General features: G+C 48.5%; 4 protein-coding genes across 11 annotated transcripts in view; 3 read left to right on the top strand and 1 right to left on the bottom strand.

Moving 5' to 3' along the window:
* LOC100121596 (CUGBP Elav-like family member 4) overlaps positions 1–22,456 on the top strand; it is a 566,446-nt gene that overhangs the window by 389,054 nt on the left and 154,936 nt on the right. For 2 of the 8 annotated variants that reach the window (XM_032596164.1, XM_032596163.1), the window contains exons 2-3: positions 10,755–10,809; positions 21,886–21,928. The exons of 5 other annotated variants lie outside the window; for them this stretch is intronic. The gene's annotated coding sequence lies outside the window, so the exon portion shown is untranslated. Of the gene's footprint in view, positions 1–10,754; positions 10,810–21,885; positions 21,929–22,456 lie in introns of those variants that run through there. One more of the 8 variants, XM_008218118.4, reaches the window with a different exon arrangement.
* On the bottom strand, positions 1,035–2,434 carry LOC100121395. The gene is made up of 5 exons (XM_001606254.6): positions 1,751–2,434; positions 1,598–1,676; positions 1,441–1,523; positions 1,260–1,377; positions 1,035–1,191 (listed from the first exon to the last, which is right to left on the bottom strand). The coding sequence occupies exons 1-5, from the start codon at positions 1,799–1,801 to the stop codon at positions 1,115–1,117; spliced, it is 408 nt and encodes a 135-aa protein (XP_001606304.1). The 5' UTR covers positions 1,802–2,434; the 3' UTR covers positions 1,035–1,114.
* On the top strand, positions 16,331–17,629 carry LOC100121412 (chymotrypsin-2-like). The gene is made up of 5 exons (XM_008218129.3): positions 16,331–16,488; positions 16,551–16,598; positions 16,665–16,933; positions 17,004–17,306; positions 17,381–17,629. The coding sequence occupies exons 1-5, from the start codon at positions 16,383–16,385 to the stop codon at positions 17,549–17,551; spliced, it is 897 nt and encodes a 298-aa protein (XP_008216351.1). The 5' UTR covers positions 16,331–16,382; the 3' UTR covers positions 17,552–17,629.
* Positions 17,863–18,892, top strand: SP100 (serine protease 100). Its single transcript, NM_001172589.1, has 4 exons — positions 17,863–18,156; positions 18,226–18,375; positions 18,444–18,638; positions 18,718–18,892. The coding sequence occupies exons 1-4, from the start codon at positions 17,863–17,865 to the stop codon at positions 18,874–18,876; spliced, it is 798 nt and encodes a 265-aa protein (NP_001166060.1). The 3' UTR covers positions 18,877–18,892.

Genomic DNA, 22,456 nt, shown 5'->3' with positions numbered 1-22,456 from the left:
TGGTCATTAAGCTCGCCGAGAACGCGAGTAGAACTCGCTCTTTCTCTCTCGTCTAATCTCCTGCGCGCTCCCTATCACGTCTTTCCCGTTTCAATTACTTCATTGTTTTCTTCTCTCCGCCGACGGCAACCCTTTTCCCGCACCCTCCTTTATACACCCTGTATCGTTTGGAAACGTTACGATTGGCCATTCCCGCGAACGCCGCTATTTTTTCGCAGCTCTGCGCAGTATCCATTATGGAACGACGCGCGACGAGTTAAATATGCAGAGCCGGGAATAAGCGCAAACAGGTCCTGATGAATTATGCAGCCGACTCTATACCTCTCATCGTAATATATAAAGAAACGTGGAGGGTACGCAGCGACTCTCCCGAATTTCCGCAACGTCCCGCTACGGTGAATCGACTATTTTCCTATCATTCCTCTCGAGCGAAGCCGTCTGTTGTTTCTCCCTCCCTGTATATACGTGTAGACACACACATACACACACTCCCTCGACTCTTTCCAATCCCCCCAGTTCAGCAGCAGAGCAGCTCCGAGGCCTCACGCGCCGACTGTTGTTTTTCGCTCTCTCGCGCGCGCGGCGGATCTTTAGTTTTAATTACCGTTCGCGCGCCCTGACGTTTATTGCTGCTTCTTGCGGCCGGACGAACAACTGCGCCGGGGAGAAAACGAGGAAAAGCGCTGCCTTGAAATGAATTTCGAGGAAAGGGATAGAGAGAAAGAGAGAGAGAAAGCGGAATGACTTGAAGAGTAAAGGGAGTGAGAGAAGAGCCGCCAATTCGTAGGCGGCGATTTACGGGTGAAAATTAAATTGACGCTTAATTCGAGAGAGGGACGGGAGCACTTTCGGCTATATACGTACAGCGCAATTCTGTCCGAGCTTTATCTGCGCGTGATGGCTTAGGCTCTTATCTCTCGCGGAATGTATACGAAGAGATTGTCGTCGTCGTACTCGATATTTTTATGCGGGCGAGGAGAAATTGTAAATCTGCTACGCTTTTTTATCAGTCGGTGATTTACGACGTGGAGAGATGCGATTGGAGTAGACTTTTATTTGCGTTGTTACACATCGTGAGATATTAGCGTAAGATTTTGGGATTTATATCGGGTACTTATTGCCGTCGGCTTCGGAGGTTGTCGATGATCTTGGCTGCGAGTTCCAACACCTGTATGCAGCCATTTTGTCCAACTGAAACGATCGTGTTACGTTAATTTCTCGATTGTTCGCTTGATAAACGTTCGATCGAGGTAACTTACGCAAATTCTGACAGGAGCCTAGGACGTTGTCCGCGATATTTGAAATAGGAGCGTTCGCGAGGGCAGCCTTCCCGCGGTCAGCGATGTGTTTTACTGTCTCATTTTCGCTTTGTAGTTCCTGTTAAAAAACGGCGTCGATATCAATGAATTAATTAGAAGTGATTCACTCAGTTCGACTTACGCTAATTTTCTGGATGACGCATCTCGAAGCCTGCGCCAACTTTTTGGCTGGACGAATGGCTCTGTAGATGAATCCAAGCTCGTCTGCGCAAAGAATTTTCATCTGTGTATAGACAAGAATATCTTACACCCTATATCTAAACAACAATTTTACTCACATGGACTCAAGCCAGATTCGACAACGCAAACGTTACGTATCTGACGCAGCACTCCGCGTTCCTCCTCATCGAGAGCGACCTGAAACCCAAAATCGTGTGTTTGAACAACGAGCGTATAACGTCACACAACGATCCAGAAATCAGTCGATTTACCGAACTCGATCCCAATGCGAAAAACACGAGTACAACGGCGAACAGCTTCATCTTGACAGACACGACTACTCACTGACTCGAATCTGGGTCGTCGTCGGCGACTTTATAATTCCGAGACCCGATGAAATTCGCGCTGATTTACAAGCGATTACCGAGCTTACATCGAGATGCGCCGCTTCGCTTTTTGACGATGACTACTTCTATTCCGCGAAACTTTATCGCACAATCTTAAATCTCGTGACGATTAAAATTCCTCGTCGCGACCTATTTACAGCCACTTGCACGAGAACTATTCCATAATGCCGGAAAAGAGGTAAAATACGGCCGCAGAATAAAAAAGAAAAATTCACGCAGCAGAGCTATAGTCTCAAAGGTCAACCAGGCTTATTTACATTACCTTCCTCTCTCGCTGGTACAAGACAAGCCCATTTCTCGCAGCAGCTCGCCACTCCGCTTAATTTACGGTTGCCAAGAATGCTCCAGAGAGGCCCGACCGTGCTCCTAACTTTTACCCCCCCCCCTTCTCTCTCTCCCAGCCAGCCTTCCTCTCTCTCTCTCTCTCTCTCTCTCTCTCTCTCTGCAGCACAGGATACTGCTCTCTCCGGCGTCAAGTTGTTGTCCGTACTCCGAGTTAGCGCAAGTGTTTCGCTCGGAGAGTCGGAGTCGCATAATGTTGAGAGGAAGAGAGATCGCCCCGAGGATCGTTTGTCCCAGCCTCCGCCGACGCTTTTATTCTGGCGAGATGCGCTACTGCTGCTCTGCCGGCGGGATCTCTGCTCTGGGCTTTGCGAGATGTATATATACACTGGCCTCTCGCCGTTCTTGAGCTTTTGGAAAGACCGCCCGGGGAGCAGTAGCACTAGTCTTCTTGGCTTTGGTCGAGGAGATGAGTTTTTTTCGCTTCTTCGGCTGATGCGTCCTTTGACTCGATTATTGCAAGCTGAGATTTTACGCGAAGCGTGATTGGGTTGTCGAAACGGTTATACGCGATTGTGACGCCTGAAAGGGCTGAAATTAATCGATTCGTTTCGCGAAATTCGAGAATGCGGAGTTTGGTCGTCGTCGTAACGCTGTGGACGAGATGTGGGTGGAATATCGCGTGCGCGTGTTTGGGACGTTGACGATGACGTCAGCGAGTGACTAATTCAAGGTAATGGATTATTTACCGCACGTGTATGTACCGGTAAGTCGATGACCGGCTGCTGACGTCGTCGGAACGAGGGAAAGCCTAGGTAATGGGATCAACGTCACGAGATTCGCTTTCTTTAATGCCGTATATCCTCTGACGTCATAATCTCGAAGTCAACTGCCACGTTATTACGAACAATACACACCGATCCGAAGAAACTCGCCAATCAAGGCACTTCCCTTATAAATCAGGCAACGATCGATAGCCGCAAAGCTCCGCAGCTACAATCATCGGCGTTTTCGCCTCCGCCGCGATGATGGACGAGGCGTATTCCTTCAGCTCCGGCGAGTTCGCGATTAATTTCAACTTTCTAAAAACAATAAGCCGCCTCCCTTCGCGTGAATTCACACGCGTATAGACGTGCAGAAAAGAGTGTGTATACATGTAGCGCATAGAATCGATCGATTATTAACGAAGCTGTATGGACGCTATTGGCGCAGGCGCCAACTTTTCTCGGCCCGACGCAAAGTGCCCGGCGAAGCGCGCTCTGAAGAAGGAGGAGGGCAAATAAAAAAAAACGCGGCGGAAAGTGATGGAAGAGTTGCAGGTGCGATACTCTGTCGCTGAATGGGCCGGGAATCCACGGGCAACTTTTACTCGGGCGGTGATCGATCAAAGTTTCATACAGATCACCGCGCGGCGGAGTCTAAATATTCAGTGCGCGTAGGTGGAGAGGCTCGAGCGGATGGTTTTAATTAACAGGTGTAATTTGTCGCGCGAGGGTATAGAGGCGAGATTTTTCACGGTACATCGAGCGAAGGATTACCAAACTGCCAAGCCGAGAGCAATTACGCCAGTAGCCGGGGATCGACGAAGGCTTCCGAAGGAGCAGTGTACAGGGCTCGGCGTGTAAATCAATTGTCGCGCGAGTGGACGCGCTAAGCTTGGGTATTCTCTCTCTAGGAGACGGCCGAATTCCCGGAGAGTTCGACGTGCGCTATATGCGGATTCCATAAATCATGCACTTCCCTCCCTCGCCCAGCATCTGCACAGAAGCCCGAGGCGCGAAAGTTGGAACATCCGATATTCCGCGGGGAAGTCTGTCGGGATAGGTATTTCGACGAAAATCCGTTGCAAGCCGCTCCGATTTCGATGTTTACGTTAATTAATTTTCAGCCGTGTACGCGCGCTCGCGTATCGACCCGTCCTTATAGGCTCTCGCTCTGTATAGTGTCAGTATTCCGTCGTTCATTTCGAACTAACAACGCCTGTCAGACAAATCATGAAGCGAATATTGCCGGATATAATTTCAATCCGTCCCGTATGTACAGAGAGAGAGAGAGAGAGAGAGAGAGAGAGAGAGAGAGAGAGAGAGAGAGAGAAAGAGAAAGAGAGAGAGAGAGAGAGAGAGAGGAAATGCGAAAAAAATAGAGGGAGGGAGGGTGAGAGGGGAATAGCGAAAATTTTTCGTCAAACCGCGCGCAGCTGCGCCTGAGTGTGACTGACGCCGTCGTCGTCGTCTGCAGAATCCGGCAGGTGCGTGAGCCGAACCGCAGTTTAATTACCGGCGCCGGACGCGCGCGTGAATTGGCCCGCGGCACTGTCACGAGCACCGCGCGCTGCTCTACTCTCTCGCGTATAAATTGATCCCGGCTCTCCCTGCTGCATGCGGAGAGGTATGAGGCACGTTGACGCGTTTGAAGCTCGGAACGCTCAAATGCAGAGCTGGACACCCCGCTGAGCTGCGCAGACCGTTTGCGGCCTCGGCTATTTCTGGAATGAGGGAGTTGATTCTTTTTCTCTCTATTTCTCTCATTACCATCGATTTTGAATTTCCCGCCGCTGAAAGCTCGATAAAACGCGTCACCGCTTGAGAGGCCGTTAATATTTTAATCGGACCAGTCGAGGCCGAAACGTGTATATAAACTTGTTGAGCGATTGTCCTCACTCATTCGGCACAAAGGTAACGCGTTCATATATATAACAAACAGCCTGCAGCAGCGACGTACGGGTTATAGCGCTCGCACGCGCGAATTCATTATTCCAATGATTGATCATGTTGTCCGCGCCAGCGCTCGAGCCGCGCGCTCGCATACAAGTGTCCGCGTGGAAATAATCGAAATAATTGCTTCCTACACCTGCCGAACAATAATTACTGCACCCCCTTACTCGCGTTGATAAAAGCACGTTTATCCTGATTGACGTTTGGGTCGGATCGATTCCGCAGCTCGAAGCTTCTCTTTCTCTCTCTTCAGCAAATATAACAAAAAGGCCAGAAACTTTCGTGTAAGTCAAATTACATCTCTTTGCGCCCGACTCCAGTTTCACTTCAGCGCCGGGCCATACTTTCGCGAACAACAAACGATGAGGATACTGGAGAGCTACGCGCAGATATCTGATATCCCTGGCCTCTCGAGTTTTGTAACGAAGCTCGATGGAGTGTCGAACGCCGAAAAAGTTTGCGCCCCCGAAAGAAGCCCGCGCACCGCCATGCATCTCTCTCTCTCTCTCTCTCTCTCTCTCTCTCTCTCTCTCTCTCTCTCTCTCTCTCTCTCTCTTTCGAAGTTTGACTTTGTAATGTTCGAAGTAGAAGCTTCTCCCGACGTTTTTCGGAGCTTTCAACACGGCCCCGTTAATCTTCATCGCTCTGAAATTATTCTTCCGATCGTTAATTACACGAGGGCAGAGCCGACGTGGGCGCTAGCTCGTGTCGCTATTGAATTTCCAGCAGCTACGCGCGCACACAAGCGGATTATACAGCGCCGCCGCCGCCGCGTGTACGAATGACGCCAAGAGAGAGGGAAAACCGGCGGAGGGTATCGGCACGGAATAAAAGCATTTGCGCCATCGCGTCGTCCCGAGAAAGGCAACAATTTGCACCCGCGAGCTGCGTCTCTGGGATTATCAGCGAGCGGGCTAATAACCGCTAAATTAATTAGGTCGTGTGCGCAGCGCCTCTCGAGCTTCGTGACTCTCCGAGCGACGTGCTCTGGTACCATTCCGCGCGGCGAGCTTTTTTCAAGGTTAACGATTTTTCGCGCTGCTTTTTATTCCATCGGCGTGGTCGACGAAAATTTTTAAAGCCGCCAATAAAACCTGGACACATGCGAGGACAAAGCGAGAAAAACAAGCCCAAGAGAAAATAAGAGCCGTAAAAAGGTCTGTTCCGTCGGCGTGTAAACCGTCGAAAATGAGAAACGCGCCGCTCGTAAAAAAGCTCTCGCCGCCCACGCGATAGGCGCAAGAAAGGACGGTGGCAGTGGCGACGAGCGAGCGGTGAAAATATTTTGCAATCTCGCGGCCGGCAGTCAAATTAAGAATTCCCGCAGCTGCGCGTCAGCTCGGCGTCTTTTTTTTCCCAAGGCTCTATAGAGGCGGCGTGGAGGCAGTAAAAAAGCGAAAGCTCGCGCTCGCGGACAGACGGAGAAACAGCGGAACACGGGTTTAATTACGCTGTAGCGGACGCTAAAAACTTGGACAGGACGCGGCAGAGGTTGGGGGAGATTTTCAACTGAGATTCTCTTTTTGCGCACTTTTCGGGATGAATTAGCGAGCGTTAGTTCTGCGTTATTCAATTGTTCGAGCGTATACGCGAGCACTTATGTACGTTCGATCACGGAACAATATAGTAACTCTCGGCGCGCTGCGGGTATTTTTCTCCTTTACAGCACTACAGCAGCGGTGCACGCATCGATGCCACTAATGGTCTTCGATGGAGAGCCTCTCAGTGCTTTTAATTATTTCCACCTTTCCTGCCACTCGAGACTTCAAAGAGCTTCGCAAGCACCCGTTCGCCGCATCGCAGTCAATCGTTCGTTCGCCTTTGCTTGGCTCTTTTTTTCTTCTAATACGTACAGTGTGTACAGAGAAGCAAAAGCACTCGTTTCTGTGCTTGTTTCGCGGTCCTGCGATTCGACGTGTAACGCGGTGCGAGAGTAGCTCCCGCGTTTCATTATTTATTCCACGCGTGTATCAAAAAGACATTATAGTCCGCAAACAGGATTTCCAGGGGTCCCTCTCGAAGAGCGCGCACTCGATCGTTCAAGCGTTATAACCAGATTTTCCCGCCTCTCTCTCTCTCTCTCTCTCTCCGGGGAGGAGAGATTTCCAAAAATAGCCTGCTAGCTCTCGAGACCCTCCTTATACACGTCCCGCGTTATACACTGACACGCGCGGCTCGTTATATTCCGGCCGATAATAAATATTCACAAAACAGCCAGTATGTAATTCGTCGTTTACCATATACTGCGCACAAAAAATATTGAATATGCTTATTTTCCCAGCTCCCACGAGCATTCGAACGTACCTTCTCACATTCAAATTTGGCGCCCAAATTCCATCCAGAGATATCCATCAATTTCTTTCCTCGACAGGATGATCCGCTTTGCTGTACTGCAGGTCTCCCCGAAATTTCGACATAGCTCCGGACATTAATCCACTCTCGGAGCTCCATCGCATAGTTCAACCGCCTCGATCACCCAGATATCAGCGCCATCATTAAACGGCCTCGCAGCTCTCGCTCTCGGTAATTATCGTTATCGCGTTGCCTAGCTCCTATCCGAGAGTCACCCGGGCGATTTGAAAAATTCGGCCTCCGCAAATTCCTCCTTCTTTCCTCTCTCCGCGCGCGCGTATCCTCATCATTTTTCTTTGGAAATGACACGCTGGAATTCGGCTCCTGTGCGAGCTTTTTAATGGCTTCGAGGTCTGTCGGTATTTTAATGGGCTTGCAAGCTCGACTATGATAAAAAGAAGGATAAACGTTTCCAGTTTTACGTCGCTTATACGACCGAAAGATAAAAAGAAGCTGCAACAAGATTTGGAAAAAGCGCCGAAATCCGGTCTGTAAAAGGCAGCTAGACGACGAGAGATCTGTGTGTATATATAGATGTGCGTATAGCTCTCCGCCGGCGCTAGTTTTTCACGGCTTGTCGCTGCGCGAAATCGTTAACCCCGTTTTTCCTGGGGCGAAACCAATTACTGCACGGGGGACGACGCGCGCGCAGAGCTGCGGAACGCGCGTTAATTAACCCCCTCGGCAACGCAACGGCGAAACGTCTATGACGAAGCTCTTCCTCGCTCTACACGCTCTGCAAGCTCTATGTCTGTATATCTGTATTTGCCTGTGTGTGTACTTGTTATCTTTATAACTCGATATAGAGGGAGAAGAGGCCGTGCGCGCGCATGCGTGAAAACCTGTTTGGTACCTGTGCAGCGCCCGATGATTGCCCCGCTGATTCTTTGCGTCCGATTCCTTTCGACTCGGCTGAACTTGCGCTCGCGCTGCTGTCGGGTCTGTCATACGCACAACAAATATCCACGATTTATTATAGTTGCAACGGTTTCCCCGGACTCAGCTCTCGCGGTTTAATGAGGCGCGCAGTTCTCGGAACTTTCGGTGAGAGGGAGAGAGAGAGAGAGAGAGAGAGAGAGAGAGAGAGAGAGAGAGAGAAAAAAAGCTCGCATAACTTTCTTTCCCAAACTCAAACACCTACGGTCGTTTGTCGCTCGCGCGAGACTGTGTGACTCAGCGGGAGGTAGAGAGAGAAAAAGCTCGCGATTTTGAATCTCGAGAACTGCTGTGCTGCAGTTAGATATCGAGCGATTTAATAACCAGTCGGTTGTGTGTGCACTGCTCGACGTCTCGGTTTATTGCCTTTATCTTCGCCGCCGCGACTCCGTTTCCCTGAGATTATATTGTATACTTGTTTGATATCTCGCGACGTCTGTTTACTATTTCGCGCTACTTTGCCGTGTTTACCCGTTGCTGCAGCGCTCGCGTTATTTACCGTTATAATTACGACTTATTTATTCGATCTCCGCGTCTCTGCAATTATTCTAATTGCGCGACGTGTAACGCGCGATAATGAAAAATCGTCGTTGTCATCGAGCTTTTACAGAAAAGCTTATACACGCGTAGTCTTCTCTCCCAGCCTGTTTTTGCGCGGAACTTTCGCTCAATCACTGCCGCACGTGTCGTCGTCGTCGTCGTTGCTGCTGCTGTGGCGTAGTATAACGGGGATGAGAAGAGAAGAGGGAAACAAGGGAGAGGATTAAAATTTTAAAAACGCGCGGCATCGCCTGAGGACGACAGGCCCGTTATTATCTCAATTTCTCTCTCCGACGCGCTTCGTTGCCTCTCTAACCGAATTTTACGCGACTCGCCCGCAAAATTTTTTCTCCCGCAACACAATTCCTCGACGAAATTAGCCGTGTACTGTGGGCTGCTATATAATTCCTATGTCTATGAGCGAAGAAGAAAAGAAAAAGGAGAGCATAATCGCTTCGAAATCGAAAATCCCTCTCCTGAGATAGTGCACGCTGATCGCTCGGCTCCGCCTCATTACCCAAGCCATATCCGGGGCTGGAGGATATCGAGGCGCCACCGCAATCCTCCGGCATTCCTAACCCTTCCGCGGATATGGAAACGAGAGAGACCGGCAGAGTATTCTGCATAAATTCAAGAGAGAGAGAGAGAGAGAGAGAGAGAGAGAGAGAGAGAGAGAGAGCGAAAGCATTGTCTCGGCTTCCTTTGGCTCTGATGCCTACAACTCGCGTCGACGGATTGCCTCTGCGGGAAAGACGAGGGCTGGTAATATCGCATTATGCCACGCGACTAATGGAGATGCTAATTCCATTTTCCGAGCGGCGGGTTCCTATCATCCCACTGCAGCCACTATACCCCTTCTCTCTCTCTCTCTCTCTCTCTCTTCTCTCTCTCTCTCTCTCTCTCTCTCTCTCTCTCTCTCTCTCTTCGAAGATAGCTTGTTGCTAACGACGGAAGAAAGGAGAGCTGCAGCGGAGATCGAGCAAGTGGGACAAGCGCGAACGAAGCTCTGCTATACATACGCGAAGTAGAGATGGTAATTACGAAAGGAAAGAAGAAGAGTAGAGGAGGAAGGGTCGCGGTGTAATAATGTAAGGAGAACGAGGGATAATAATCGTGAGGGAGGACGGGGAACACTGATGATTAAGCGGGAGAGAGAGAGAGAGAGAGAGAGAGAGAGAAAGAGAGAGAGGAGGGGTGGTTAAGTGAAAAATAAGGATCGGAGGGAGAGTATGCTAATTGAGGCGTTCAGCCGCGGCAAAAATGAATGGATGCGCTCGAACCGACTCGCTCGCTTTCCCTTGTACACACCGCTATTCTCCGCGCAGGGTATGAATAACCGCAAGATCTAGGGCTCTTGAATCAAAATCCCTGCTTTAATTACGACTTTTCCCAAACTCAAATTCAATCGCAACCTCCTAATCGACGGTATCAAGCCGATCGCATGCACCGGCCGTATAGCAAGTGCCAAGATAAACCATCCCTAATCACAAGATATTCCCCTCCTCCTACAGGCCCTATACCGGCATAGTCATCACAGCACTACGGTTCCATCTCCGAGTCACCTCAATCTCCGGCAATCGAGCGGAATATCATGAATGCCCGAGCGGCCTCCACTGCATGCATGACGATGAATGGCGCGGCTCGGAGCTTCTCTCATGGTTATTATGCCCGATCTGTTTACCTGTACTACTACTGCTGCTGCGCCTTTGCCTTCTCTCTCTCTCTCTCTCTCTCTCTCTCTCTCTCTCTCTCTCTCTCTCTCTCTCTCTCTATCCCTTATATAGGTGTGCAAAACGGAACCGCCGCTGCTGCCACGCACTGCGCATTGACTGTGTATTAATGCGCCCGAGATTATCGGCTCCTTTTGTTCTGCAGCGTGAATCGCGCGGCTGCGCCATTGAAGGATCTCTCGCCATCGGCTTCGAGATTAGCGAGCGTATACGCGTGCAGGAGTTTCGATGAGTACGCTGGTCTCGTAAGCCGCTTACAGGATGTATGATTTCGCTCGTCCGCTGTAATAACCTTCCTCTCTTTCTCTGTTCCAGGTGAGTCTCTAAAAAAGCGTGTCTTATAACCTACCGACCCTTTTGACCCGAAGAAGTGAGTAGCATCATTTATTAACTTCTCTCTTTGTTCTATGAATAGTGTATCACTATTACTGCACACGTATAACCTTCCCAAGGAAAATGATCGGTTACACATAGTAAAACATACTCATCAGCAGCCGCGGGAAGCGAGCAGCCGTTGAATAGACAGCAACGCCGTTACACACACGCGATGTCCCTCTGAATTTTCCATGCGGCACGCGAGCCTGTCGTCGACTACACCCCCGCGTATGACGGACAAATCGCTGGGAACGCAAAAAAAGCGGCAGCTCTTTCACGGCCAATTTCCTCGATACACACACACACACACACACACACACACACACACACACACACACACACACACTGTATGACGAGCTGAGAGTCTGTCTCTTTCTCTTCCGCATCAAGCTGCGCTAAATTAATGATCCCAAAGGCCGGAGCGAGAGAAACAGGAGAATGCACTCAGGGGGAGGGGGGGTGACCGCCGGCGTTGGCCTAAGTCTCTTAGACCGCGAGACGGCTTAGCGGGTCGGCTAAATATCTTATTATCCGCGCCGACTGCTGGAGAATCCGAGAAAATTCTTATTCTTCTTTTTTTCTTTGTCTTCCATCTGCGCGTGTTTCGGTATGATTAATTCACGAGCTGTAATTCAAATTAGCCTCGGCGGCAGTCGCTTCTTAGCGGGATTACGCTTTTTCTCGAGAGGCGGCGACGGGAGCGCAAAAATTAGCAAAACCATGAAAACACTCTAATAAGACTAAAAGCACACGTATATACAGGAAGAAAGAAATGATAGAACGTATAGGTGCGGAAGCTATACTCGGCCATCGCTGCGCATGAGATCAATGAATTACTTTTTGCAGGCGAGTAACGAAGAAGCCGCTACTACCAGTCCGGGCAGAATTCAATTGTCTCCATCCCTCGAGTACTCTCTTTCCCTCTTTTTTTCTCCAGCAGCAGCAGCGACGCTCGTTTTTCACTCGGCCGTCTTGCTGGCGTATAATGCTGTACCGCAAGTCGAGTATCTTCGCGCAGACAAGCATTTTTGCATATGTAAACGTCCCTGCACTCTAATTAACTCTTCGCCCGGCTGAAAAGGGTTCTCTTATGCGCAAACTTTTTTCTCTCTCTCTTCTCTGCCGGCGCTACTGCGTTTGATCGCGTCTGTGTGTGGACAAAGGCTTTGCCGCAGGGAGAGGAGAGAAGAATCATACTCAGCGGATTATGTAATCCCGAAGAGCCGGGATTTTTCGCGTTATATCTCGTGAATAATTCCGCCTCGTTTTTCGCGGCGATCTTCGAAATCGCTGCGTTTTGAGGATGATAAAAGTAGGTGCGCCTGCGTAGTGAAAAAATTGTTTTTCGATAACGAATTTTTTTTAACATATAACATCCCAAATAAATTCCTCGTACGTTCAAATAGAGAAGGTCCCCTCTGAAATCTGACCTCAACTGCAGAGAGAGAGAGAGAGAGAGAGAGAGAGAGAGAGAGAGAGAGAGGGAGAGAGAGAGAGAGGGCACTTGAGAAAGCAGCGTCGCCGGACTAACGGACTCATTCATTGCCCAGTTAAGCGGCACTTTGCCCTGAATATTCATAGCCGTCGCCCTCGGTTTCCTCTCTTTTGAGGGCGGCCGCCTGCTCCTCTCCCAGAGAGCGGGTAAATATCGCCCTCCTCGCTCTCAAAAGTTGCTCTCTCTCTCTCTCTCTCTCTCTCTCTCTCTCTCTCTCTCTCTCTCTCTCTCTCTCTCTCTCTCCCACCCTCAAAGTGCTTTGCCGAGTTTTCGTGTGTATACTTCGCGAGAGGGGAACGATGTCCGGTATATTGGCCTTTCGAGGAAATCAAAGCGCGCTGCCCTTTTTCCGGCCTCGGCGCAACTACTGTTTGCGAGAGCGATACGTGAATTCTTAATTATCATAAGGGAGAGAGATAACTCGATCACTTGGTGGCAATTTATTCCTCTCGTTTGGAACAAAGATACACACGGTCCGAGAAGCGAGAGGACTTCCGCTTTGAGGACGAAGTTGCGCCGTTCGTTCCTGTAATATTCCGACTGTCTGTCGGTTTAGCGGACTGCTCTCGCTCCTCCGGACGTGCGACGCCCGTCCAAACTTGCTACGCTGGACATTTGCATTTGACGTCGCAAGATTCGTCGCGAAATTTCCCGTGAAATTGCGTTAGCTGCCCCCGCCAGCAAAATATATTATATAAATACGCCGTCGCCGTCGCCGCTGCTGCTTCTGTGAAATTCGACGTAATTATACGCACACCCCATCTATGTGTGTACATATTCAGCAGTAAGTAGTAAGAGACCGACTGCAGTCAGACGCCGTCGACCGCAAACACCCGCGCGCACACGTATGCATCGGGTACAAATACGCGCGAGTGTGTACACATACACACGGAGGAGGGTGTCTCGCGGGGCTGCGTAAAAATATGCGTAAATAAAGGAAACACGAGAAAACATTCGTCGCGCCGTTGCCGCCGCCGCCGTTGCTGCCTCGTAAATTATGCAGAATGCATATCCCCTGGCAAGCAGACATGCGCCTCCTTCATTTTTCACTCGGTCTCTCTCTCTCTCTCTCTCTCTCTCTCTCTCTCTCTCTCTCTCTCTCCCATCCCCGGCTTGTATTCTTCTTCCGCTGTCGCTTCCTCTTCTATCTTCTTCTTATTCCTCATTTTTTTTTCGCTTCTCTGCCCGAGACTCGCAGCGCCTAGTTTATTTCGCGGGCGTCCGTCACTTTCGCGCGCTCGGGATATTGCCTTTGAATTATGCCGTCGCCGGAAAGAGAGAGAGAAAGGGAGAATATCGGAGTCGCGATTGCAGACGGAAGCTTATTTCCCGGCGTTTGCTTTAATTAACCAACTTTCTTCGGAGGCTGGTATTACGCTTGTTATGTGTGCGTATAAGCTTCTCGGAGGAGAAAAATGACGGGTGAGCTTGCGCGAGAGTAGTTTAATTATAGAGGGTTCGGGTATATTTTTCGGGCGCGTGATTGTAAAAACTGGCTGTGGCAGTAAAGTTCGTCGGGGAAAGGGAGAAGACGCTCGTCGGCAGAGAGAAATTCGGGCGAAGGGACGTAAAATTTACGCACTCGCTCCGCGCTGGCGCTAATTTTGCTTTATCGCAGTCAATCGGCAGCTGCGCTAGATTCTCTTGCTTCTTTAAACTGTGCTTTCTTATTTTCGTAGAAGGAAAATCAGTAGAAAGTCAAATGTCAATCGAAAATTTTTAATTTTTTCGAATAACGATAGCGAATCCAAATGCGAAAAGGGGGAATATTTCGCAGGAAAAACTAACTTCTAAATTCCGAGCTCCCGCCGAAACTTATATAATCCGGCCAAGTATTTTCTCTCCACGTGCCATTTCTCTCCGCGCTTTACTTTTAGTATTCTCGCGCGTATAACCCGCCTACACACGGCGCATTGACTCGATAAAGCGGAGCTGCGCTGGCGCTCGCGTTTACTTCTCGCTCAGAGAGAAAGAGCGAGATCCTCTCCTCCGTTTTCTCTCTATCTTCGGCACTTCAATGGGCCGAGTTTTTCTTCCTCTCACTCTTTCGTTTTTTTATCTTTACTCTCAGCGCCGCTGCCTCTGGCTTTTACGTCTTGGCTCGCGCTCGATTTGCGCGCGAGCATCGTTTCGCCGCTGAATTTATCCGACGAGCCTGGCTCAAGGATTTTCGGCTGGTTTGACGGAGACTTTGTCTTTTTTTCTCTCAGCTCTCGTCTCCGGGGGAGAGATATCCTTTGTGTGTGACACATTGTTTTTATCTTCCTCGCAGGAACGCCTGCTCTGCCTTTGTTTGCTGTATACGCTTGAGCTTGAGATTTCAAACGTAAAGCCCCCGAATTTTTATTTTACCGACTTCTCGGTCCACACTGCGGTGCCATTATTCAATAAGCGCGAGATTTCAGTGCGCTGCACTCCACGTCAATCCTGAGCGAGCAAAAAATAGGGAGGGAATCTAATTACCGCGAACGAAATAAAGAAATTCAAAACCAAGTCAGCGTCGCATCACGCTCGGCTGGGCGCATAATTCCGAAATAATCGAATCTCGCGCGCGGCCAATTTCGCTTCCGATTTCTGCAAGCGCGCTTTCTCTCCCTCTCTGCAGCCCCCTCCCCCCTTATACACGCGCTCACACAACCCTTCCGACGCGTAAATCGACGGAGGTTTTTCGGCCGCCTCTGCAACGCTTTCTCCCTGAAATACTGCCGCGGGCGCGCGGAATTTCAATGGCCCGAGCCAATGAAATAAACTTGGAAGCGAGGCGCGCACAAAGCGAGCGAGCGCAGCGGCCAGTCAAGATAAATAGGCGCGTTTGCGCCGCACACGGCTCTGCTATATACGGTCAGCGGCGGCAGCCTTTGCGCGCTCGCGCACCCGTTAATGGAATAGCTTTCTCTAAGCCCTGCGCGATACCCTGTGTTCCCTCTCTCCCGCTCTCCGCGCTATTTGCCAGATCTTTTTTTATTCTTCGCTCTTGCAGAGCCCTAGCTTTGAAGGGCGCTCCATATATTTATCAAGAGGAGATGTCGTATCATATAATATTTTCGGGGAATGTTGAGGGAGAAAGAAAGCAGAAGAATGCGGTCTTTAAAAATTTGCATCTCGCGAGGAGAGAGGGGCCACCTTTTCAGAATTCAATATAGCGGGGGTGGGGTTCGAGGAAAAATTCTCAATTCCTCGTAAATCGAACCGCTCAAACCTTCCCGAAAATCTGCATCGGAATTCCTCGTACGAGGCCGGCAAACTTTTGCCTCGAGCTTTACCCTACTACACCGCATGTGCGTTTATCTCTATGGATATACGTAAGACGCTTACCTCGCGGAATGCAAAATCCACAGAGTCGTTTCTTTTTGCCGGGCAGCAGCACACACACACACATATGAGCGCGGGCCGGACGATATTCCGCCGTAAATCCCTTGCGCGCTTTTTTCTCCGCGCGTTTACGAGCGCGCGCGAGCGGTTACGCTATTTTCCTCTCTCCTTTGCCGTGCAGCGGATTTTTGCCTCGCTTGTCAATCATACTTCGGATCGATTTGGTTTTTATATACGTTATGCGAGAAAGAGAGGCCTTTGTTTGTCGAGAAAAGAACGATAATACTGTAGAAGTGAGTTACGGCTCGTGGAGGTTTAGATTAAAAATGCAAATGCGTTGTCTTATTTGTTTTGAACTATTGAGGATTTTACGAGTTGGAGAACTTTATCGCAAGCCGCGAGACGGAGAAAAACAATGATGGTTACCTAGAAAAGACTGAGTTATTTGCATTTCGCGGAAGCCGAAGTCTTATGACAATGCATGACCTCATTCCGTATGTTTATCTGGAAACTTTTTAGTTTTATATTTAGGTTTTCTTAAGATTCTATTCAAATGACACTGCGCCGGAAAACATCCTTGAGACGCTAGACAATAGGGCGAGGAATTTATGAGTTTTAGTGTTTCGTGCTCAATGAATACCTGTTTTCGTGAGCTAATCAAGTTTCTGGACTGATAAGTGCGAGAGGAGTCCTATATAAGAAGAAGTTTTTTGAGCCAAGTTTAACAGTGAGATCCAAGATTTTTCGATTCCAGTGAAGAGATGAGTCGTGTACAGTTCGTATTTTTGCTTGTCGCTCTGCCGGCAGTTTTCGCTCAGATCTACTATCCGGATTATCCTGGATATAACATCCCTGGCGATTGTAACAGTACGTAAGATCTGTACTATTCTATATTTTTGAATTTAACTTATCTGCACTGCTAATTTCAGCTAACGTCAATGGAATTCCCATATCGACTGGCAGTGGCGGATGTAACAGTACGTATAATCTATACCTATCCATTATTTATGACGTAACCTTATTGATGTTAATCTAATGATTAGTAAATATCAACGGCAATCGACGAAACATGAATAACAACTACCGTCAGGAGGTAGGGTTGCCCTACGAAGCAAACATCAATGTGATAAGATCTGGTATCCCAGAAAATTGTAAAGGATCCGTGTTACACAAGCGCTGGATTTTAACAGCAGCTAGCTGTATTGACCAACTAGGTTATCCAGCCAGTGTGAGCGTCTCACCAATTACATCACCGAACGTTGGGAGTCCATATGGTTATGAAAAACTCTTTGTACATCCAAATTACACTCCGGTATGAAATCATGCATCAAAAATTGGTTCATCGGGCCACCATAATTCAACTTGCCAACCATTATGTCTAGGGTCTTCCGGCAAACGACATAGGACTTATTCGCCTCAACAGAGACATCGACGTAAGAGTCAGTCAAATCCAAATGGCTCCAAGCAGTTACGAATCTGTTCCAGGCACCATCGCAACGGTATCAGAGAACGAGCAAAAGGCCGACTTTGTGATCATCAGTGAACAAGAGTGTCGCAATCAACTCAATAACGTGCTCACCGAAGTCCAGGGATCCGCAAAGGAGACTCGGTTTTATCAGAATGCAATTAGCAATATAAACACTCTAGTATGTGCCAATCCTAGCAGCGATGTGACTCGTTGTGGCGTACGTTAACTCTTTTTCCATACGTAGACCTCAGATTTTATTTTCTTTTATATTACGAAGGTTGGTTTGTGCAGGGTGACAGAGGAAGTCCGCTGGTATCCAGTGGAATGCAGATTGGAATCGTAGAAGGTTCACAAACCTGCAACGGTTTTCCAGGACTATACACGAAGGTCTCCAAATTCTCGGAATGGGTCAATCAGGAGATGCTTCGATACCCCGATTACTTTTCTCTTCAAGTCAACTAATCCGCCTAAAAATGCGCGAGGAGAATAAACACTGCCAATTTGTAATTTGAATAAATATACAATCCTTCAAAGACGAAATATGCGTGTGTCTATTCAAACGCAACCTCGCTTCCCAGTTCTATTAGACGTGTTCACACTTACCAATAAGCATACGAATTAGAACTAATGGCTATGTCTAGAATCCTCAATGCATAATTCATGATGCATCTCTCGCGAGAGATTTTTAGTATTTGCTTCTCCGAAGATCAGACGTCAGAGATGGAGTATATAAGTAAAAAGACACTCGATACTCGACTCAGTATTTTACCGCCATGAAGCGTTGCGTACTCTTGCTCTCGGTTTTACCAGTGATCTTCGCCGCCTCGATAATTGAAAAAGTTGAAGCGCCTTACCAGGCGAACTTAGTGATCGCGAGTCTTCTGAACGACGACGCGGAGAATTGCAGCGGTTCTATAATTCACAGGCGTTGGATCCTTACAGCTGCTCATTGTTTGGTGAGCCTGGTTTACCCGAGGTATCTCACCGTCACTGTGGGAACTCGCAAGTTTTCGGGCGATGGAGGAAAGCTTTACGAAGTCGAGACGCACATCACTCACGAGAACTGGGTATATGATTATGGACTGGGTAAAGGTTAAAGGCCTATTTGTTTCTTCATGTGAGTTTATTGGTTATAGAACCTCAATCCGACAAACGACATAGCTCTGGTGAGATTGAGGAAGGATATCGTATTCGATGATAACACGCAGGTGATCCGATTGTCCAGGAACGACGCTGACTCTCAAGAGAACACTGTTGCAAGACTGACCAGTTGGGGACGGTTGGAAGTAAAGATTGACACTTTATTCTTATGTTGATAAAGTTGTATTTTTCAATATATACTTTATTAATTTAGGACGATATGCCAGCTCCAGTCCTTGGAAGCACTAATCTTCTGGTGATATCCCAAGATCAGTGCCGGCAGAAACTTTCGGACGTGATTGAAAAACTAAACAATACCGAAGATCGTCAATTTTTCGGAAAAGCCGTGGACGGCTTGGACCAACTCCTCTGTACAGTTCCTCATTCCAACGGTCGACGTCTGTGTCACGTAGGTATAATCCATAGCACAAACTCAACTATTGATAAACGATCAGACCATCGTTATGAATATTCACGTACCTTCACAGGGTGATTCCGGTGGTCCGCTAGTAATAAACGACACGCAAATAGGCATAGTCTCTAGCTCGTACAGGTGCAGCGGTCAGCCCGGCCTCTTCACCAGAGTCTCCAGCTTCATCGACTGGATCCAACACCACCTCACCAAATACAACGACCAATTGTCCTAACTTGTACAATCGAATAAAAAACCTTAAAAAGAGAAGCCTTTTTCCTTTCCAAATCTCAGACGAAATTCTCTGTCAAATCCAATGGCCGGGCACGTTTAATTTCGCGGCGACCGCAGAAACGTGCTCGTCGTGTCAGAAAAAGAAGCGCGACATGACATCGGGCCGCCGCAGGAGACCGACGCGCGACGTATGTGCGCTCGGTCACGTTCGCGTATTTCCTGCATACGTGATGTTTCGGGCCGCAGAGCTGGTCATTAAAGCGGCGAGCTCTCCCCCATTACCGGAGCACGTTTTGCGATATTAGCGCGCGCAAGCGGGCATCGATAGCTCTCGGAGGTCGACCTTTTCCGGACGAGATGTGGCCTGGCTTTTTAAGAGAATTTCTGTGACGGGGATTTCAAAATAATTATCGCGTGTTTTGAAGGACGAATGCGGTGTTTTTATAAGCAAACGCGAGCGTGGAATTTATGCTTTTTCAATTGAATTATACGAGTGAAAACTATCATGATAATTTTCACACGCAATTTTCCAACATTGATTTTACCCGAAGCGATATTAGCCCTATCTCCACACCGAAATCACCAGCAGCATCGAAACCTATACTGTGTAGGAAAAAAAGCACGAACGACGGCCAAACTCTCTCTCTCCCTCGCAAAATTACCTTACGCTTGTTTACCCCGCGTTTTCTTTATGACGCGCACTAACCTATTTACGAGCCCTCGCGGCCATCTCCCGCGAGCGAGCAAGTTTCGCGCGACTCTTTAAGCCCCTTCGTCGGGAGTTTTCTCCCTCCCTAACTCCGCCCAGCAGTGTATAGCAGGAAGAATCACTTTTACAATATGTGCGCGCGCTTACTACAAAAAGCCGCTCGGCCAACAAAATCTGCGCAGGCGCTGCGCTGCTTAACACCCCTCGCTCTCTCTCTCTCTCACTCTCTCTCTCTCTCTCTCTCTCTCTCTCTCTCTCTCTCTCTCTCTCTCTCTCTCTCTCTCTCTCTCTCTCTCTCTCTCTCTCTCTCTCTCTGGCCCGATACTACACGCGCAGGACGCGCAAGGCGTAATAAAAAAGTTTGCCTTAAATTTTCCAAAGGATTTAGCCGCTTATTTCTCGGTTCCCGCTGCTTTTTTCCACCGGCGCGGGATTTCGGCGCTAATCCGCGAATATTTTTTTTCTTCTCTCCCAAGTTCCCCCGCGTGTTTCAGCTAGTTTTTACTTTCAAAGCTACAGCTGCGTGTAATACTTGGCGTAAAAGAAGAGGAAAAAAAAACATTCGTCGATGTGCCGAGGATACGCGTCGCTGCAGCAAGAAGATTAATCCTACTTCTGTTTTCCCGGCGAATTTATACCGGGCGCGCGCCGAAATCTCGTCGGAAGATTAAACGCGGCTGCCGCGCCGAAAAACTGCAGCGTAGCCTCTAAGCCGAATGATTATACACGTTGTGTGTGTGGGCAGGTGTGGAATTTTTTCGACGTTTTAGCGCGGAAGAATTAAAGCTTTGCGCAGCGCCTGCTGCTACGGCCCCCGAACGATAGCGTGTGTCCGACGCGCTATAGCTACATACAACAGTCGTAAGCTTTACGATAGCCACTCTCGCGCGCGCAGCCCTCTGAAACATCAAAAACTTAATACTGCCCGCTGTTCCCTCTCTGTACCCGCGTGATATTATAATGCCGGCAATTTGGCTTCGCCCTCTGTGGGACGTTCGAATTTTAATTTTCATCCGGTCGTTAACGTTTCTACCGAAATGTTCGTTATATCTACGTGATGCTTCGCGATGTGTATAATAGAAATAAAAGTGATAGAGAAAAGTAGCGAAAGACGGATCCAAAGTTTCGAATCATCGACTTGACAAATCCCGATAATCCCGTCTGACCCCAGCTCTCCATCTTCTTTCGGTAAGAAGAGGTTACGGCTCTCCGTGTCGGCTCTGCTCTAGCCGACAGCCCGTGAAAACGAAGCACAGAGGGTTATCTGCTTACAGTTTATTCTCCCGAATTAGCAGCGGCAGGACAGATGAAAAAAAAGCCGACATGGTTGATTTTCGAACGAGTTTGTCTCCTGCGGTTTATTTAAAATTACGCTTTTTCTAGTAATCCGCATGAATTTTTGAGCTTTTACGATGAATGTAATGCGAGTTTAAATCCACCTACAATATGTATAACCACGTAATATTACGTGCGAAATGAATTTTTCATCAAACATAGCGGAAAATATGCACCTGCATTAAACATTAGGGAATAATAATACAAATCCAAATATACACACCCTCCGCAGAGGGAAAAGCGTTCATTTAATTAAATTAATAGACGATTATCGCATGCTCTACTAATTATTTCGCAGCGAATTATTAGTACAGCCAAAATAATTGATCGAACAAGGTTTTTAGCGCGTAATGAATTATTGATAAAGGCTTATCGCTAAGCCATCATCGCATTAAACTATACACCCGCGTGCGCTGCGTTGATTACATTCGCCCATTAATAAATCATCTCTCTGAATTTTAATAACGAGTTTTCCCGATTAACAACAATGCGCGCACACAGTACGATGAATAAAATACGACTTGAACAAACACGTATACGTAGTTTACTCTTGGCGACAAAAATCCGCGAGCATCGATCCGAAAAAAGCAGCGTCGCGACAAGTTTTTCCACGCAGGCACATCCCTCCCACTCGATCGGTCTCGCGCGAGCGCCAAAGTCGTCGAAGAGCAAAGCCCGGCGAAAGAGAGATTTGGAGCTCGTCCAAGATATCTCTCTCGCTCGCGAAACTCGCGGCGCGCGTCACAAGCCATTGCGCCAGGACCGCTCCTAATGCGGCTGCATTTTTCATCCCCCCTCCCCTCCTCTGTATGCTGTGTGTACCATCGAGTTTTCTTTCCTCTTCTCTCTCTTTCTCTCTCTCTTTCTTCCGCGATGCGTCCGATTTTTGCTCGAATGATTTTTAGCTAAGATTGCGTATGCGTATACATGTGTACTAACCATTTCTGTTTATCGTTTCTGTTTCAGGTGAGTAGACACGCACCGCAAGCGCGACGCGAAGCTTCTCGTAGTAAGTACTCAGCGTAAATATCGTCGTTTAATTACGCGCGTATATTTGAGAGAGCATCATCGCGGCTAATAAAATCGGTGCAGCTCTCGAGAGCGATAAAAACGAACCTCGAGCATAATAAGACCCGGTCGACTCTAACCCCAAGTTTTTTTACATCCCTCTCTTGCGACTTGGCGTACTAAAAGGGGGGCAAACTTGGCCCGTAATAATTCCAACGAAGCAAACGCCGCAGTTGGATGCGTCGCGCGCCTCTAATGCAGATATAAATCGAGTTGAGCTCGTAGATTCGCGATGTGCTTACCTCTGTACTACTATCTACATCCATATAGCCGTGTGTGCTATACACGCTATATACGTATAGCCAGACACGTGCGGTAGCCGCATCGTAAGCATCGCGTAACTCGATCGGACGTCTACCGCCGCCCCGGAAAGCATAAGCCACTTGGCCTCGGCCCCCGTAAACGCTATCGACAGCAAGCCATTACTTACTTGCTTGCTCGCTCGCGCAGTTTCTTGCGCGGCCCCCTC

This window comes from Nasonia vitripennis, chromosome 1 (genome assembly GCF_009193385.2).
Source record: "Nasonia vitripennis strain AsymCx chromosome 1, Nvit_psr_1.1, whole genome shotgun sequence".
In the NCBI taxonomy this organism is placed as follows: domain Eukaryota; kingdom Metazoa; phylum Arthropoda; class Insecta; order Hymenoptera; family Pteromalidae; genus Nasonia; species Nasonia vitripennis.
This window is presented reverse-complemented; position numbering and strand designations above follow the sequence as displayed.